At 41.7% G+C, this 18341-nt stretch overlaps 1 protein-coding gene and 1 non-coding gene across 25 annotated transcripts in view; one reads left to right on the top strand and one right to left on the bottom strand.

The window, feature by feature from the left end:
• Positions 1 to 216: 216 nt before the first annotated feature.
• On the bottom strand, positions 217 to 320 carry LOC134363455 (U6 spliceosomal RNA). Its single transcript, XR_010021712.1, has one exon. It is a non-coding gene; the product is annotated as a U6 spliceosomal RNA (small nuclear RNA).
• A 1613-nt stretch (positions 321 to 1933) lies between these two features.
• MAP4K4 (mitogen-activated protein kinase kinase kinase kinase 4) overlaps positions 1934 to 18341 on the top strand; it is a 199029-nt gene continuing 182621 nt past the window's right edge. For 5 of the 24 annotated variants that reach the window (XM_063077970.1, XM_063077969.1, XM_063077963.1 and 2 more), the window contains exons 1-2: positions 1938 to 2356; positions 2652 to 2717. In XM_063077970.1, coding sequence (XP_062934040.1) covers positions 2300 to 2356; positions 2652 to 2717 — 123 coding nt within the window. In that variant the 5' untranslated portion in view covers positions 1938 to 2299. Of the gene's footprint in view, positions 2357 to 2606; positions 2718 to 18341 lie in introns of those variants that run through there. The other 19 variants (XM_063077980.1, XM_063077983.1, XM_063077973.1 and 16 more) reach the window with 9 other exon arrangements.

Here is an 18341-nt window from a genome sequence, read left to right as displayed (position 1 = left end):
TATCCTTTATTAATAATAAACACTATAGAAATATTAATAATAGTATGGTCTGAAAGTTCAGATCTGCACCAGACTAATTCTCTGAGTAAATTATTTAACATACTCATAGATAATGCTATTGCTGTTGAATGATAGAAAAAAAAAACAATTTAAAAGCACCAATAAATTCCTAGGAACACTTTGGTTACTCTGATTTTCCTAATCAATAGATATCAGGAGTTCCTGAATATATTTTATAATTATTTTTTCATCCTTGTTCAGGGGCCATACTAATTTCTGCATCATTCCAATTTTAGCATATGTGCTGCCAAAGGAAGCACCCTGAGTATATTTTAGTCATACAAGGGATTCTCATAGTCAAAAATCCTGGAACTGCTGGAAAGCAGGAGAGTGCTAAACATCTGGGTACTGCAGTCTAACTTGGCTGAATCAGAGACTTGGATTTTGGAAACAGGCTAACCTGGTGAGAATACCCAGTTCCATTTCCAGGCCATGTTTTTCAGGAACTTGGGTACATTCCTTATCTTTCAGTACTTTTGTTTCCTTACCTAAAATGAGGGTAAGTAACGTTACCGCAGGGCTGTAAATTGCATACTGTATATAAAGCACCCAGTCCAACGTGGGGTGGGGCATAGTATTCACGTAAGAATTGGCAGATAATGACAACGACGATGATGATGATGGTGATATTTGTGAAGCCCAATTAATTATGAAGGGCCTTGGATTTTCATCCCCGTGATGTCGTTGCTCTCAGTGTGTGATCTCTGTAACAGCCATGCCAGCTTCAACTGAGAACTTGCCAGAAATGCACATTCTCAGGCCCACTCCAGACCTGGATCAGAAACTCTGGAAGATGGGGCCTGGTGATCGGTGCTTTTACAATCCCTCCTGGCGATTCCGATGCACTCACATTTGAGAACACTTTCTGCAAAGTAATAGGGAGCCACTGAAAGTTTCTGGACGGTGGAGGAATGGGATATAAATGACTGCTAATTAAACTGCGATGCTTCAGACTAACTTCCGAGGTTGCTGGAAGAAACTTATTTGTTGATCCTTAGTAATCTCCAGGTACAAAACACGGGTTAGTACTTACCACGCCCCGGGTTAGTACTCACAGTGCTCAGCCACCGAGCGCTGTCAGGGACGCAGCACCAGGCAATTACAGAAGCGATTTGGCCGGGCCGCCAAGGGATCCTCAGCGAATCCCCCCACTACAACCGTGCCACAAATTTGGCCTGGAAAAGAAGAGAAAGTTAAAGAAAACCATGTCCGGAAACCGGAAACGCGGGTCTCAAGAGTATCCCAGGTGGAGAGAGTGGTGGGGGCTGGGAGAGGTGGGGGTGGGGAGCGAGGGAGGCCCCGCGTCCGCTGGGACCCACCCGGGTTCGCGACCCTTCAGACCGGGCGCCGCCGGCAGGGCGGGCCACACCCTGTCCCTGAGAGACGGAGGGTCCGTCGGCGCCCCAGCATGTGGGTGCGGGGCGATCCTTTCGTCGGCCGGGAGTTGCGCGGTGCGGGCGTCTTCTCCCCGGAGCAGCTCCCCGGGCACTCCCAGCCATCTCCTCCCGGCTCCTGCCGTCCTCGAGAGCGCCGTGCGGGCCGGGCGCGGGCGCCGTGTCGGGGCCATTGTTCGGGCCCCGCCCTGCCGAGCATTCACGCCGCGCGACGCCTCGCCCCGCGCGCCCTCCCCGCCGCGGCTTGGGGCTGGGAGTGCGTTTCCGCCCGTTTTTCCTGCCGGAGGAGGAGAGGGGGAGCTGTTTTCTCTCTCCTCAGAATATATTTTTGGTGTCCCGTTTCTCCTCCTCCCGCGCCGCCGCCGCCCCCTCCCTCCCCGCCCCCTGCCCGCCTCCGCCCCCGCCTCCCGGGTTATCTTTGTCTCGCTGCCTCGCGCTCGCTCGCTCGACTCTCGGTGGCGCCGCGGCCCCACACTCTGGGCTGGTCCTCGAGGCGTGCGGCGCGGGGCGCGGGCGCCGGGGCCTGAGGCGGCGGGCGACGCCTGGGGGCCTGACGGCCGGCCCGCGCTATGGTGTGAGTGCCGCCGCCGCCGCCGCCGCTGCCCGCGCACGCTCCGCCCGCCCGCCCTTCTCGCGGCCCCGGCCGGCCGAGAGCCGCCCGCGGCCCGAGAGCGTGGCCGAGCCCGCCGCCGCCGCCGCCCCCGGCCCCGTGAGGAGAGTCCCGGGCCGGCTCGGCCCAGCTGCCGCGCGAGAAGCGCCGTCGGCGGCCTGGCCTGCGGCTGCAGCACACAGAGCCAGCGCGATATTTATTGTTATCATTTGTGTTTGGGTGGCAAAAAGGGAAAATGGCGAACGACTCCCCTGCAAAAAGTCTGGTGGACATCGACCTCTCCTCCCTGCGGGTAAGTGGGCCCGCGGGCGGCGGGCCGCGGGGGCCGCGCCCCGGCCGGTCGGGCGCTCGGGTGCCGCCGTGGGCAGAGCCGCGGGCGCGGCGGCCCCTTTGTCTGCCTGTGTCGGCATGTGCGGGGACGCGGGGCGCGACCCGCCACAGCCCCCCGCGCGGCCCTCGGCGCTGGGGGACCGCACGGGCCAAGCCCACCTCTTTGTCACCGCCCTTTCTTTCCAACTGCCCCGCTTTATTTATTCTGTTTTTTTGGTCTCTCTTAAATGATAACCCCTCCCCTCCTTCCTCTCCAGGATCCTGCTGGGATTTTTGAGCTGGTGGAAGTGGTTGGAAATGGCACCTATGGACAAGTCTATAAGGTCGGTGTGGGGCGCCTCTTTGTTTGCCGTGGCATGTTGAAACTTCTTGCTGGGGACGAGCAGAAGGGTGATAAACACGCCGCTCGGCCAAAGTTGGGAAAGGGGTTTCGCTCGCAGTCCCTCTGTTCTTAAACACGGAGTTTATATTCAGACTGGCCTTAAAAGACCTCATTTCCTGGCTTTGAGATAAGGAAATAAGCTACATTCTTAGGCATGCAGTTTTCTTCAGTAAAATGGAAAAGGAGTGTATCATAAGACAACCTGCATTTTTTCTTCTTTCTTCCCCCCCCCCCCCGCCCCCCGCCCCCAATCTGGCTTTCTGAGTTTGTGTGTGAATTAAAATTCAGTATCAGCGTGACTTGCCTATGATTTTCCTAAACCACTGCCTTGGCCTTCTTGAAAATTGTCTTCATGTTTCCTCATTTGGATGCTTGCCAGGTGCTCAAGGTGGGGGGTTTGGTGTTACCTGGGACTACTTTATAACTGGCTACCACATCCTCTACGGATGAAAACATATTTTGGGGAAATAGGGAGGAGTGTGTGTTTGGGCAACAGGAGCAGGAAGAATTATGGTGTGGGGATTATAAAATCTGAATTCCAGGAATAACCTGTTTGACAGCTGTGTAATAGAAACAGAAATGAAGGAGAGCGAGGAATAAAGAGGATGCCCTGGTTTCAGACCCACCCCCGATTTTTCTCTTTTTAAAAATTGTAACGCCCTGCGCTCGTCTCTCATAGTAAATGAAGCTAGCAAATCTGGAGACTATGAGTCTGTGCTGAGTAGCTGGCACCTGATGTGACTAACAGTGTTGTTCGTTCTCGAGATTATGAAAGAGCTGTAGGTAATGGAGGCGAAGGCCTTGAAAATTCAAAACAAATGTTGAATTCTCCCTGTCTTGATTTGGTTCTTGTTACTGAACGTTTTCTAAAAGTAATCTGCACTGGAGAGTTTTCTAGCAGTTAGAGTAGATACAAGGCTGGGTTAGAAAAAATATCTTATGAAGCAGGGCTTTGTGGTTTACCATGAAGAATTGTCATTGTCTCATTACAAATGGGGGGAGGGCTGGAAGCTGACTGTAGACATTCTCATGGGCCAGAGTAAGCGTGGACCCTATTGTCTCTTTTCTGCTTTATAAATAGGGTTTATCTATCACTTGAACACCTCTACTGCAGCTCCAACTTCCCCTGGCCTGGGTGGTGTACTTACTGACTGGCCTGTGGTCTGAACTTGAGTCAGTGTTCTTAGGTGATCTCAAGCTAATTAGCATGTGTTTTGTTAACTTTTGGGGCTGAGGCCAGATTTTTGAATTCGAAAGGGAGCCCTGTTAACTCAGCCTGCTGAACTCGACTGCATTTGGAAGGCTTTGGGAAACGTTGGAAAAGATTACTTTGCAGTGCACTGAGTGGCTGGTAACTGGCTTAAAGACATTCTCTGCAGCCCCAGTGTTTAAGCACCAGTCAGTTTTTTCTAACCCAGTTTTCTGGCCAAATCTAAGTGGTGAATGAACTCTTCCAAGTGAGTTAGCCAGAGCTACTTTTTGACCTGGTTACACAGTAGTTGGATTGTTTGTATCTTATTCAGTCAGCGTGGATGTTAAGGGCACTGAAGTAAACTAGAAGGCAATAGTCTTTTTAAACTGTAAGAAAAAAGAAAGAAGCCTGAGTGTGTATTGGTTTTAGGAAGTACGAGCTCTTTATGATGATAGTTTGGGCAGGTTCATTGTTAAGTTTTTTCCCCCTCCTCATTTCCTCTTTGATTCCATACCGTGTTCCCCCCAAGCTTTTGAAGTAGATTTGCTGAGCCCTGCATTTGAGAAGTATTTGGGATACCGGCAATGACACAGCTCTCTGCAAAGTCTGTGTGCAGTTGAGGAGAAATTCTCTAATTATGCAAACCTAAGGAGTTAAGAAATCCGTGCAAAAGTTGCATACAATCCAGAACAAAGTAGTCCCTGAGACTTTGCTTACAAATAGTTACATTTTTTTAATCATTATGGAAAATTTCAAACATACGCACAAAGAGAGAATAGCTCAGTTTGTTATCAGCACATGACTAATCTTCATCTATATTCTTCCTCCTCTTTATCTTAACTTAAACCTCAGATACATTTCACTCAAATATTTCAGTATATTTCTTTTTTGTTTTTTACATAATCATCATGTCATTAGTACACTTAGAAAAATATCATATCCAGTGTTAATATTTTCCTGATTGTCTCAGATATGTTTTCTGTATAAGTACCGTGCACTAACCGATTGCGCCACTGGAGCTCCCTCAGATATGTTTTCTGACTGTCACAAGAAGTTCTTTACTATTCCCAGGCTGGTACTGGGAACTTCAACTTTAGAGGTGGTGAAAATAGCAGAGCAGCATCTCGGTTCTCCTTTTAAATGTGGAATTTCTAGAACCGTTTACCAGTATACTTCGGGTTTATTTAGAATTTTTGTTGGCATGATTTGCATATGGTGGTTTTAGGATTAGATTATTAATGCTTTAAAGTTTGCTCATTGCTGCTAAACATCCTTTAGTGTGAATGGCGTTGGAGTTAGGAAAATATGTGTGACTAATTTGTTATTTATAAAGAAGTTTTTTTTTTTAAGGAAACTGTAATTTCAGATAAAACACCTGTAAGCTGAACAACCTGTAGTCCTAATTTATTTCAGTATTATATTTTCTATTTTTCATTTTTTCTGTGAACTTTTCAGTTTTAAGTGACAGAGTTTATTTTGAGGTGACTATATTTATGTGAAGTGATTGAGTTGAAAGGGAGTCTTCTGAGTTTTGATATGTTTTATGGAAATAGCTGTTCTGGGGAGATAGCTTCTAATTTTTCATGTATCTGACAAAAATGGTAAATGGCTGGTATAGTTGAACAGTATGTAATGGTATCTTAAAAAGAGAAGTTGAAAAACAGGGTGTATTCTGTTTGGAGAAATTTATTTTTAGCCTTAGGAAAGGATACTCATAAATTAAAACTTTAAAAAAAACGAAGTTCTGAGTTTCTGTTCACAAGGTTACATTCAGAATACCATATATTCATAAAAGTGTCTGTAGCATGATCATGTGCATGTCTGCTTACTCATTCCCCAGGCTGAATGAACATAGTGAATTTTAATTATTTTCATAAATGGGGATATAGTGATAGTTTGGAAAACTAAAACCAGAAGTGGATCAAGTTTGTTTCCATGTTATTTTGGATTTTATTGTTACTTTTAATATTTATTTGATGATTTTTGGGTTTTTCTCAGGATAACTACTGTTATTTTGGATTTTGTGAACATACAATGGCTGGTGTTCCAAACTGTCATGAATAGAAGACTGCCAGCCTGAGTAGGAAAATTCTGTCTTGAAAGGACTGTAGGGGTCAGAGAGGAATCCAGTAAACAGTAAGGTGGAAAGCAGGGAGTTTAGAATCCAGCAAGTGAAATGTTTGAAATCAGGGCTCACTTAAAGGAGGGACAACAGACTTTATGGAGGTCTTGAACCTGTTCTGGGAGGAAAGGCACAATGAAGTCCTTGGAGGTTGAGGAGGAGAGTCCTCTAAGCTTAAAGACCTTGCTGGTAAGGGAGCCAATACTGAGCATTTGCCCCCCTCGGGCACTGTGCTAACGCTGTACCCCCCCCCATTCATTGATGAAAGGTGGTGGGAAGGGCATGTATATGTGGCAGAAGGACGAAGGTAACCTTTGGAAATGGCAGGAGGTTTAGGGAATAGTGAGAATCTTAGGGAGAGGTTATTTGGGCTCTGGTGGAGGAGGGACTTCATTCTTTTTTTCTTTTGGTCTCTTTTTTGACTGGCACTGAGCCAGTGAGTGCATCGGCCATTCCTATATAGGATCCGAACCCACGGCGGGAGCGTCGCCGCGCTCCCAGCGCAGCACTTTCCCGAGTGCGCCACGGGCTCGGCCCGGGACTTCATTCTTTAAGCACTGAGGAGCCACTGAGAAGTTTCGTAGGGATTGAGGATGGCTGGGATTTGATCAGATGATTTTGGGGAAGGAACAAGTGAGATGATTGGCCTAGGGCAGTGGTCCAGAGAGAGGAAGTGGTGGTAGAGGGGAGGAGAGGTTGGAGTGGATACTTGGGCATTCCTCCTTGCTGTGTTTAACTTGCTGAGTTCACCTTGGTATGCCCCTTTGAATGGATACACTGTCCACTAGATTAGGAGGAGCCTTGGGATCAACAGGATAAAAGTGCTAAAATTACTTTCGATTGCTTAGCAATAAAGTGCCATGAATTGTCTGGCTTTTAAAAATCATTAGTCTAAAACCTAAACTTTTGTGAGGCGTTCTCTAAATGTTATCTTTTAAGTGTAGGATCTCTTGTTCTTAATTGGTGTAGGATCTCTTGTTATTAAATGGAGGTAAAGTCATCCAGTGGGGCAGAATGAACTTTGCAGAACTGGATGTTTTCTTTTTTTTTTTTGGTGGCCGGCTGGTACAGGGAACCGAACCCTCGACCTGGGTATTATAACACTGCGCTCTAACCAGCTGAGCTAACCGGCCAGCCTTTGGATGTTTTCTTTTCTTTTTCTTTTCTTTTTTTTTTTTGGCTTTTTGTGACCGGCCGCACTGCGCTCAACCAGTGAGCGCACCGGTCATCCGTATATAGGATCCGAACCCGCGGCGGGAGCACTGCTGCGCTCCCAGCGCCGCACTGCGCCACAGGGTCGGCCCTGGATGTTTTCTTTAGGAGGTGGGTTGTATCAGCTGATCTGCAGCTGAGAGGCATGTTCAGGCTTGTTCTGAGATGTAGGTTTCCTTCATGCTGGAAGGATTCTGGACTTGGGTAAAGTGAGAGGAAGCAAGCCCTGTTGAACAAGTATTGGTGTGTAGCTCTCTTAAAGAATATCAACCCAGACTTCCAAAAGTGTTTTACTAAATCAGGAACATCACAAGCTTTTCCAGAAAATCCAGCTACCAAACAAAACCCTGCTGATGATGTATTTTTTATTCCTTATTGCTTGAAACTTTGTAATAAATATATAGTCAGTTGCATACCTGCAGACTTGTATTAACAAATATTGGATGTGTATGTATTTCTACATATTGGTATAATCCAAGAATACCATCTGGGCACTTTGGGTACACTCTCTGTGTTCATAGATTTTTGCAGATTGAGCATGGAAGAGCAAAGAGATGTTTTTTGAAATAACGCATCCCTGAACAGATGTGCTAAGTCAAAGAATCATCTTCTAAGGAGTTTCATTTCTAGAGAGTTAAAAATATTATAGACTAAGTATATTTTACCTATGCTTTGATATATGAATTTCATACATAGTGTTTAATTTTGTTTCTTTCCTTTATTAGTAAATACTTGGCCAACGGGTTGTAAACAGCTGCTTGAGCTAAGAGATTTCCCACTTTTGGAGCATCAGGTATTTTCCATCTCTCAATTGTGTTAAGTTTATGGTGCCTGTGCTTCTTATCATTAGTATCAGTGCTTTCATTTTTCTTTATTCCAATCATTTAAAAAAACTGGCAGACATCAATAGGATATTTAAATAATTACCCAAGTTACTGCTTTTCAGACACAGGTGGTCAAGGTGCTGAGACAGAACTGTTGGCAAGAAGCTAGCATTACTATGGTAACCTGGCAGGTTCACTCTCCAGCTTGGGTATAGGTGTGTTCTAGACAGTGAGGTAAAATGTACAAAAATGCAGACTGCTTGATAGTTAACTGTATTAGAGTCAAGATTCCTCAGTAAATTCTCAAAATCAAATGCTAATTTAGAATATGATAATTGTAAGGGTTGAAACAGTTTTAGGTCACCTCCTTACCTTTTGAGTCAGTGTTTTAAAACCTTGGATTCTGTCACAAGTAGATAGATACACGGTAGGTTGCAGTCCATCATATAAAGTATTTGCAAGTAAGTGCTTTGAAGATTTACTACAGATAGATTTTTCACTAATTCAATTTGCTTTCTTGTAATGCTAGTCTGGATTACAGTGTTAAAATATTATGGTATTTTTAGATTTTATTTGGGGGCAATCACTTTATTATCAGGGGGTAGAGATTCCCAGGTACTTATTTAACTTCCAGAAGATTTGGTTGACAGTTGTTTTGCTCTAATAATATGATAACACAAGGATTGAATCAGAGTAAACTTTTTGGACACGTGGAAGGATGGTTAGGAAGAAAATGGAGAAGGCTAGGGTGATGTTATATTTATTTCCGGTAACTAGTGTGGCAGCAGTATGTTCTTAGGTTTTATAATGTTAAATCACTGCTCACCAAACAGGATGTGATCTTTTGTTATGAGGCTGGTTCAGTAATAAAAGTCCACTAGCATTATTCAGAGGAGAAGCTGCCTCTTAAGTTAGATAATTAATAAAGTGATTTGTTGGGAGGCACCAAGTTGGGAGGTACTTTTTCCTGTAAGAATTCCAAAGGAAAGATTAGAATAAGTTTTAGGACATCTACATTTTAAAAACTGGAATCTTAGAAACTCTAACATCTGGGGCAGCACTATGCGGAACTTATACCTAAATTGGGGAGAAAAGGTGAAAAACAATTAACCATACAGGGTGGTTTCATATAGCGAGTACTTACTGTGCTGTTACTCATGCTGGGCCCTTTCTGAGTGTTAGGTATATGGTAGTGAACGAAGAAAGGTGGTAGATCTACTCTCATGGAACTCAGGAAAGACAGGGGGATGGGTGCAAAATACCAAATATGGAATATCAGCTGTAGATCCTGTGTTGTCTACGTCTCCCCAGGTCCTGTACCCAGCACATTTGCATTCAGATACAAAGAATATGTCTGCGCATGGAATGGCACACGCTTCAGTGTGTTCCTTATAAGCCCAAGTGGCTCAGCCTCAGCAGAGCTTCTCTGTACAGTAAAATACAGTAAAAACAAATGACTAGAAAAGTGAAATGAAAAAGTAGAGATAGAAAATACCAGCTTAAGTTTTATTAAAATCAAAAGACATAATGTTACCTTGTCAAATTGCTGTACAGGTTTTTATACACTTATTCTCAGTTTCTGAAATGATCTTGCTGTGTACTGCAGTTAGCAGACCACACTTAGAGAAGCACTGAACTGGGTGGGTGGATTCCAAGTGAGCCTTTTAATAAACTCTGTTTGGTTAGTGCTTTAGCAACCTGGAGAGTTGGGGGCTGTTGTTCGAGCCCAGCAGTTGATTCTCCCATCCTTGAAAAGTAGGGAGCCAGAGCACATGCTGCTTATAATTGCCAAATGCCTTTGTACCCTGGGCATTGGAGTTGCCTCAAATATGGCTAGATATGGACAAGTTATTCTGTTAAATATAAATAACTGAAAGAAAAAAACCCCACTTTTACATTAAAACTTAAAAAATCCATTATTTTAATTATAGATGGGGTCTTAAAAAACTTATCAAAATTACAATCAGATGATACTAAAGTGCTCCAACTCAATTATCCTGTTTCCCAGAGGAATCAATTTTCAGTGCTTTTAGCTGCTGTATCTTATATTTACTGCCGTATTTCTAAATTATATGCTTGTATGGCTGTTTCTTGATTTACCAGTTTTATACATTTGTTGACTTCCTGTAGCAGTCATTATAGTTGTTGAGCTACTGTAGTTCAATAGTAGTTGAATATTTAGCTGCTATACTTGCTCCCTCCCTTAAAAGAGTGTATCATAATTTGGGGTTAAAGTGGTAGTTGCTGTGAGCCATGCAGTCTAATATGATCACATTTCTTATTTTAAACGTCACTCCCCCGATATTGCTTTTATTTTTTCATTTGCATAGTTTTCTATTTACCTATCTAGACTTTTCTCCTCAAATGCCTTAAATGATATATTAAATGCCTAGCAAAGTTCAGCCTTAACATATGCTTAAAAACTTCAGATACTGTTTCAGATAATCTATTGATTTGTTTTTTCTCCCTGGAGATACTTCAGAGCAGGGCAGGTATGGTTACTCCTGGACCTGGTAAATAGCTGTTGTCCTGGAACATCTCTGTTTCCCAGATACCACAGTCTTCTTTTTTGGTTTACTATCTTATTTTCTTGAAGCATATCCGTAGTAGTTTTTTTAAGAAAGGGTATATGGGGTATAAAGTTTCTGAGTCCTTGCATGGCCAAAAGTCCCTGTGTTTTTAACTCTGTGTCCCACTACTTTGCCTCATGTCCTGTTGTCTCGAGCATCACCTACTTAGTTTCTTCAGGGACTATACCTCTGGTTCCCTGTGGGTATGGAGTGATGTGGGATAGGCTGTGTGAGGTAGAGAGAGGGGTCCTAGGGCATTCAACCACTAAACAGGCAAACTTTCACCAGTTCCTCTGATTTTAGCTTTGTACCTCACCTGGTATCAGTTGCTTCCAAATGATGACCTTCTCAGGGTTCTGTGGGGCGAACTGCCTTGCTTCCTTTTGGTGTCCTCCTCAGTAGGCAAAGTAGGGTGTAACTTTTCCCTCTTTACTAAGTCGGTTATCACTTCATCTACCATTTTAGCTGTCAAAACCTGATAGAAGTGATCTCTTTTCCATCTCTTCCCCTTTATCTCCTTATTGTTTACCCTAAAATCATTTTTATGGGAATTAATCCTCATGACTCATGTGATCCATCCACCACGTTTAACTAGAAATTGTAGTTTTGATTTTAAACTTAGGTTTTGCTCAGGTGTTTGTTTCTTTTCATTCAGAACAATAACAATAACAACAACAATGACGGCATCAACAACAAAAATGAAAACAAGAGTGAGCACTGCTTTAGTGCATGACCCCTGTATTGATACTTAACTTGGGAGGTGCAAGCCCAGGGAGATGAGGATGAGGAGAAAGGAAGTGAGGCGAGACAGGAAGCAGGGCCTTGTCTGGTACTACGTGCGGGCTGCTGCTTCGCAGATGCCTCCCAGAGACATAGGATTCTGTTCAGCAGGTTTTGTTTTTTTTTAAAGCAGCTTGAGGTTTCTTTTCTTTTTTTTTTTTTTTGGTGGCTGGCTGGTACAGAGATTAAACCCTGGACCTTGGTGTTATCAGCACTATGCTCTACCCAACTGAGCTAACCAGCCAGCCCCGTTTTATATGTCGTGAAATTTAGCCAGTTCAAGCTTACATTTCAGTGAGTTTTAGTAAGTTTACTGAGTGGTACAACCTTCACCACAAATCCGTACTAGAACACTTTCATCATCCCAATCAGATTCCTCATACCCATTTACAGTTAGTCCCCATTCCAACTCAGATCCTCCGGCAACCACTAATATTTCTGTCTGTGTAAATTTGTCTTTTTTGAGCATTTTGATTATATGGAATCATGTAATGTGTGGTCTCTTGTGTCGGTTTTTTTTCATTTCACCTAACATTTTTGAGGTTGATCCATGTAGCAGTGTGGTGGTTTGTTCTTTTTTTATTGTTGAATAGTATTCCAGTGTATGAATATACTCCATTTTGTATATCTGTTCACTAATTATTGATGGACATTGAAGTTGTTTGTAGTTTTTTGGCTATTGTGGATAATGCATTCAGCAGGCATTTTTGCCTGGCTTTGAAGTCTTCCCTTCCAGAGAGGAGAAAGGAGTGGGATTTGTCTGTGTGGGTCTTCCCATTTCCTGTCAGCGTAACCAAACACCTGGTTCTGATAACCCTGCTGGACAATCTGGATAAGGGAAAAGCAGTTGGCAGTTATGCTTCCGTGAAGCCTTTACCTTCCTCACTCTTATTAGTCATCACTGTGAGCTTAAGTTATTTTTTTAAACATGATTACAGTTTCTTTCTTCACTATAAGGACAAACTTTTCACTATCAGTGAGGTCACTGGTATCAGTAACTAGGCCAAACTAGTTTTTCCCTTCTCACTATATTTTGGAGGGGGGTGGAATTCCATTGTGTAATAGACAGCCATTTGCCATGTGATGCTAAAAACTGGACTTTTCATTTATCCCAAGCAGCTGTTGACTCACCAGGATTTAAAAAAACAAAATATTATCTTTGGTCAGAAAAATGTATCCAAAGTTAAATAAGTGATTTGCTTTGTTATAAGGGAGAATAAGATTACTCATCTTAATTTTTTCAAGAGTGCCTTCAGAGTATTTTTCTTATATTTTATTCTAAAGTTCTTTTGGGATATCTTTTATTGGGACTTAATGCATTCAGATCAAATCTAATTAAATTTAATAATACAGTTCTTTTTGAAAATTCTTGTACTTTCATTCTTCCCTGCTTTTGACAGTGACAGAATACTGTTGACTACCAGAACCCTTCCCCCCAATCAGTTTCTCTGAGACCCTCTTCATGTAAGTGCTGTGTAGTTTTATGACTGTTTAATTTTGAGATCTCAAGTCAAAGACTAAATATTATCAGATTTAAGGCTGTGCAAGGGATATGCAATTTATTGGGGATCTTGTGTTAGACACTGAGTATTGCCTGAGGTTGAGGGTGTGCCTTCAAGTGACGTACAATTCACTGGGTGTGTGTATTCATTTACCTGCTAGAGCATGACTCAAATTCTAAAGCCTTTCCAGTTTGAACTTGGCATATTAGAGCATCTTAGTTCTTTCTTTATATGTACACAGGTTTTCTCATCCATTCTTGTAACTCCCTCCCTCGATTTCCAGAAAAAATGTGGATGTTCAGCTCTTTACTCTTCAGTGATTTGAGAGCACAGTGTCTGTTTTTTGTTTCATTATCTACACATATATTGAGCCTGCTCTGCTAGGCAAGATTTCTTAACTTATTTATTATTCAAGCAATTAATGTGTGCATAATGTGTGCCAGGCACCATGTGAGGCTTGCTCACTGATGACAATGAACAAGAAAGGCAGTCAGCTTGTGTCCTTGTGTAGCATATTGACTAATGTATAAATCAGAAAATGAACGAACAGTTAAAGAGGATGATTTTGCAGATGAGGAAGAGAAGGGGTCTATGGGAGTGTATGACGTGATAGCTAAGCTAAATCTGATAAAGTAGGTATGGTGGTATGCATACAGAAGCTTTGTGATTTAAATTCAGATTCTCTGGGTGAGGTATAGATGAGTGAGGAGCAATGAACAGTCTGCTAGGAATTAAAACAAGCCATTAGCCTGTGACTCATCATTTTGGTTAGTGCAACTTTGAATAAAGATAGGAGGGGTGTGTTCCACTTATTATGGTAATTGACTGCCTCCCTTCAGTGTGCCTTGAGCAGCTGTCTCTCGGGAGGCCTTGACTCCTACATCTGCTGCTGCTTGGTGTTCATTGCTGTTCTGAATCTCTTGCAGCAGTTAAGAGTTTTCAGTTTATTCATTAAACACCCTGAATAGCCCCATGCAGAGGTAGGAGGAGCAGGAGCCCTCATCAGACCTAACAGTATTCTGTGAGCAATATCTGGAATAATATCTGTTAATGGATGGCCCAAAGTAGGCCACATTCTGCCCTACTGTACACACACAGGGGAGAGTGCTTCGTTCAGCTGCTGGTCCTCATGACCTTAGGGCTGGAAGGGATCTCTGTAAAATGAGAAGAATGGTGTACAGGTTTGTGATAGTAGCTTTTAATAAGTTTCTGTAGTTCAGGTTATGCAAGGGAATGACTAGAAGATGAAGTTTCACATTTTTTTTTTTAGTTCCTATGTATTTGCTTTTTTGATAATATGGACAAAAGAGAATTTTCTTTTTCTGAGCCTGCTAGGTAAACCATATTTGGGGGGGTTAGTTTTTTAAAAAAAACTAATATCAAATGAAATGCAGCCACGCATTGCTTAAGGACAGGGATACATTCTAAGAAATGCGTCATTAGACAATCATCATAGAGTGTACTTACACAAACCTGAATGGTATGGCTCCTACACAGTCACTCAGTGTGGCCTCTTACTGGCAACATTAGCCATATATTTAGTACTCTTTGGGGTCATGATGAACAAAACAACAGGAGATTAAATCAAGCACAAGAGAAAAGGATACAATCAAGAGACATGGTAAACATGAGATATATGAGACTGCTGCCCGAGTAACATGGCCTATGGTTTTACAGTAGCCTTTTATTTTTTAATAAGTAGAAGGAGTACGCCCTAAAGTAACAATACAATGTATGAGTATAGTAAATACGTAAGCCAGTGACATAGTCATTTATTGTCAAGTATTATACACTGTACATACAGTAATTTTATGTACTCTACATTTATACAACTGACGGCACAGGGTTTGTTTATGCCAGCATCACCACCAACATGTAATGCATTTTGTGTCATTATAATGTATGGGACCACCATCATATATGTGGTCCATCGTTGACCAAAACGTTGTTGTGTGGTGCATGGCTGTATTTCTAACCTTTTTCTAATCATACTGGAAAACAGGACTTTTTATTTACTAATGCTAGCCTTCAAAGTGTGAGATTCTTTTTGTTTTATTTTGTTTGAACAAGGGCTTTATCAGTTATCAGCTCCAAGACTGAATTAGACGTTTCATTATTTTGCTGCTCAGCTGAAAATCCAGTCTTACTGCTATTGCTGTACGAAAAGAGTGATTTAAAATGCTAAATTTTACATGCTTATGTATTTCCTTGTCTTTATTCTCTGTTTTATTTCTTTCTCGCTCTATCTGTGGAGGACTTGCTGTCATTGGTAGTCTGTCATTTTTCCTCTTTTTCTGCCTTTTTTGGGTTAATTGAGGTTTTTAATGATTCCGTTTATCTTCTTTCTTGGCTTATTGGCTAATAACTTCAACTCATGTTATTATATAGGTTGCTTTATTGTTTGTAGTACACATTTTTAACCTATCACAGTCTAAGTGCAAATGACATTATATACTTCATGTATAAGAACCTTATAGTGGTATCCTTCCGTTTCTACCCACCTGGACTTTTACAGTATTTTGGCATATATTTTACTTTTATATGTGTTATAAATCTGAAAATATATTTGTTTAAACAGTCAACTATCTTTTAAAAAGGTTTAAATAGTAAGGGGGGGAAAACCCAATACGTGTACCCATGAGATTACCACTTCTGATGCTCTTTATTTCTTGTGCAGATCCATATTTCTTTTTTTTTTTTTTTAAATTTTATTTTGTCGATATACATTGTAGCTGATTAATGCTCCCCATCACCAAAACCTCCCTCCCTTCTCCCTCCCCCCTCCCCCCCCAACAATGTCCTTTCTGTTTGTTTGTTGTATCAACTTCAAATAATTGTGGTTGTTATATCTTCTTACCCCCCCCCCGGTTTGTGTGTGTGAATTTATATATTAATTTTTAGCTCCCACCAATAAGTGAGAACATGTGGTATTTCTCTTTCTGTGCCTGACTTGTTTCGCTTAATATAATTCTCTCAAGGTCCATCCATGTTGTTGCAAATGGCAGTATTTCATTCGTTTTTATAGCTGAGTAGTATTCCATTGTGTAGATGTACCACATTTTCCGTATCCACTCATCTGATGATGGGCATTTGGGCTGGTTCCAACTCTTGGCTATTGTAAAGAGTGCTGCGATGAACATTGGGGAACAGGTATACCTTCGACTTGATGATTTCCATTCCTCTGGGTATATTCCCAACAGTGGGATGGCTGGGTCGTATGGTAGATCTATTTGCAATTGTTTAAGGAACCTCCATACCATTTTCCATAGAGGCTGCACCATTTTGCAGTCCCACCAACAATGTATGAGAGTTCCTTTTTCTCCGCAGCCTCGCCAGCATTTATCGTTCATAGTCTTTTGCATTTTAGCCATCCTAACTGGGGTTAGATGGTATCTCAATGTGGTTTTGATTTGCATTTCCCGGATGCTGAGTGATGTTGAGCATTTTTTCATATGTCTGTTAGCCATTTGGATATCTTCCTTAGAGAAATGCCTACTTAGCTCTTTTGCCCATTTTTTAATTGGGTTGCTTGTTTTCTTCTTGTAAAGTTGTTTGAGTTCCTTATATATTCTGGATATTAATCCTTTGTCAGATGTATATTTTGCAAATATTTTCTCCCACTCTGTTGGTTGTCTTTTAACTCTTTTAATTGTTTCTTTTGCTGTGCAGAAGCTTTTTAGTTTGATATAATCCCATTTGTTTATTTTTCCTTTGGTTGCCCGTGCTTTTGGGGTCTTATGCATGAAGTCTGTGCCCAGTCCTATTTCCTGAAGTGTTTCCCCTATGTTTTCTTTAAGAAGTTTTATTGTCTCAGGGTGTATATTTAAATCCTTAATCCATTTTGAGTTGATTTTAGTATACGGTGAGAGGTATGGATCTAGTTTCATTCTCCTGCATATCGATATCCAGTTATCCCAGCACCACTTGCTGAAGAGGCAGTCCCTTCCCCAGTGAATAGACTTGGTGCCTTTGTCAAAGATCAGATGGCAGTAAGTGTGTGGGTTGATTTCTGGATTCTCTATTCTATTCCATTGGTCAGTGTGTCTGTTTTTATGCCAGTACCATACTGTTTTGGTTATCATAGCTTTGTAGTATAGCTTAAAGTCAGGTAGTGTTATGCCTCCAGCTTTATTTTTTTTGCTGAGCATTGCTTTGGCTATTCGTGGTCTTTTATTGTTCCATATAAATGTCTGAATAGTTTTTTCCATTTCTGAGAAAAATGTCTTTGGAATTTTGATGGGGATTGCATTGAATTTGTATATCACTTTGGGTAGTATGGACATTTTCACTATGTTGATTCTTCCAATCCAAGAGCATGGAATATCTTTCCATCTTCTTGTATCCTCTCTAATTTCTCTCAGCAGTGGTTTGTAGTTCTCATTATAGAGATTTTTCACCTCCTTGGTTAACTCAATTCCTAAGTATTTTATTTTTTTGGTGGCTATTGTAAATGGGCAGGCTTTCTTGATTTCTCCTTCTGCATGTTCACTATTGGAGAAAAGAAATGCTACTGATTTTTGTGTGTTGATTTTGTATCCTGCTACTGTGCTGAAATCATTTATCAATTCCAAGAGTTTTTTTGTAGAGGTTTTAGGCTGTTCGATATATAGGATCATGTCATCTGCAAACAGGGACAGTTTGACTTCATCTTTTCCAATCTGGATGCCCTTTATTTCCTTCTCTTCTCTGATTGCTCTGGCTAGTACTTCCAACACTATGTTGAATAGGAGTGGTGAGAGTGGGCATCCTTGTCTAGTGCCTGTTCTTAAAGGAAAAGCTTTCAGCTTTTCCCCATTCAGGATGATATTGGCAGTGGGTTTGTCATATATGGCTTTAATTATGTTGAGATACTTTCCCTCTATACCTAACTTATAGAGGGTCTTTGTCATGAATGAGTGCTGAACTTTATCAAATGCTTTTTCAGCATCTATAGAGATGATCATATGGTCCTTGTGTTTGAGTTTATTAATATGGTGTATCACATTTATTGATTTGCGTATGTTGAACCAACCTTGCATCCCTGGGATGAATCCCACTTGATCGTGATGAATAATTTTTCGTATGTGTTGCTGTATTCTGTTTGCTAGTATTTTAGTGAGGATTTTTGCATCTATATTCATCAAGGATATCGTCCTGTAGTTTTCTTTTTTGGTTATATCTTTACCTGGTTTTGGTATCAGGATGATGTTTGCTTCATAGAATGAGTTTGGGAGATTTGCGTCCGTTTCAATCTTTTGGAATAGTTTGTAAAGAATCGGTGTCAATTCCTCTTTGAATGTTTGGTAAAATTCTGCTGTGAATCCATCTGGTCCTGGGCTTTTCTTTGTTGGGAGCCTTCTGATAACAGCTTCAATCTCCTTTAT

The sequence above is a fragment of the Cynocephalus volans genome, chromosome 14 (genome assembly GCF_027409185.1).
Source record: "Cynocephalus volans isolate mCynVol1 chromosome 14, mCynVol1.pri, whole genome shotgun sequence".
Classification (NCBI taxonomy): Eukaryota; Metazoa; Chordata; class Mammalia; order Dermoptera; family Cynocephalidae; genus Cynocephalus; species Cynocephalus volans.
This window is presented reverse-complemented; position numbering and strand designations above follow the sequence as displayed.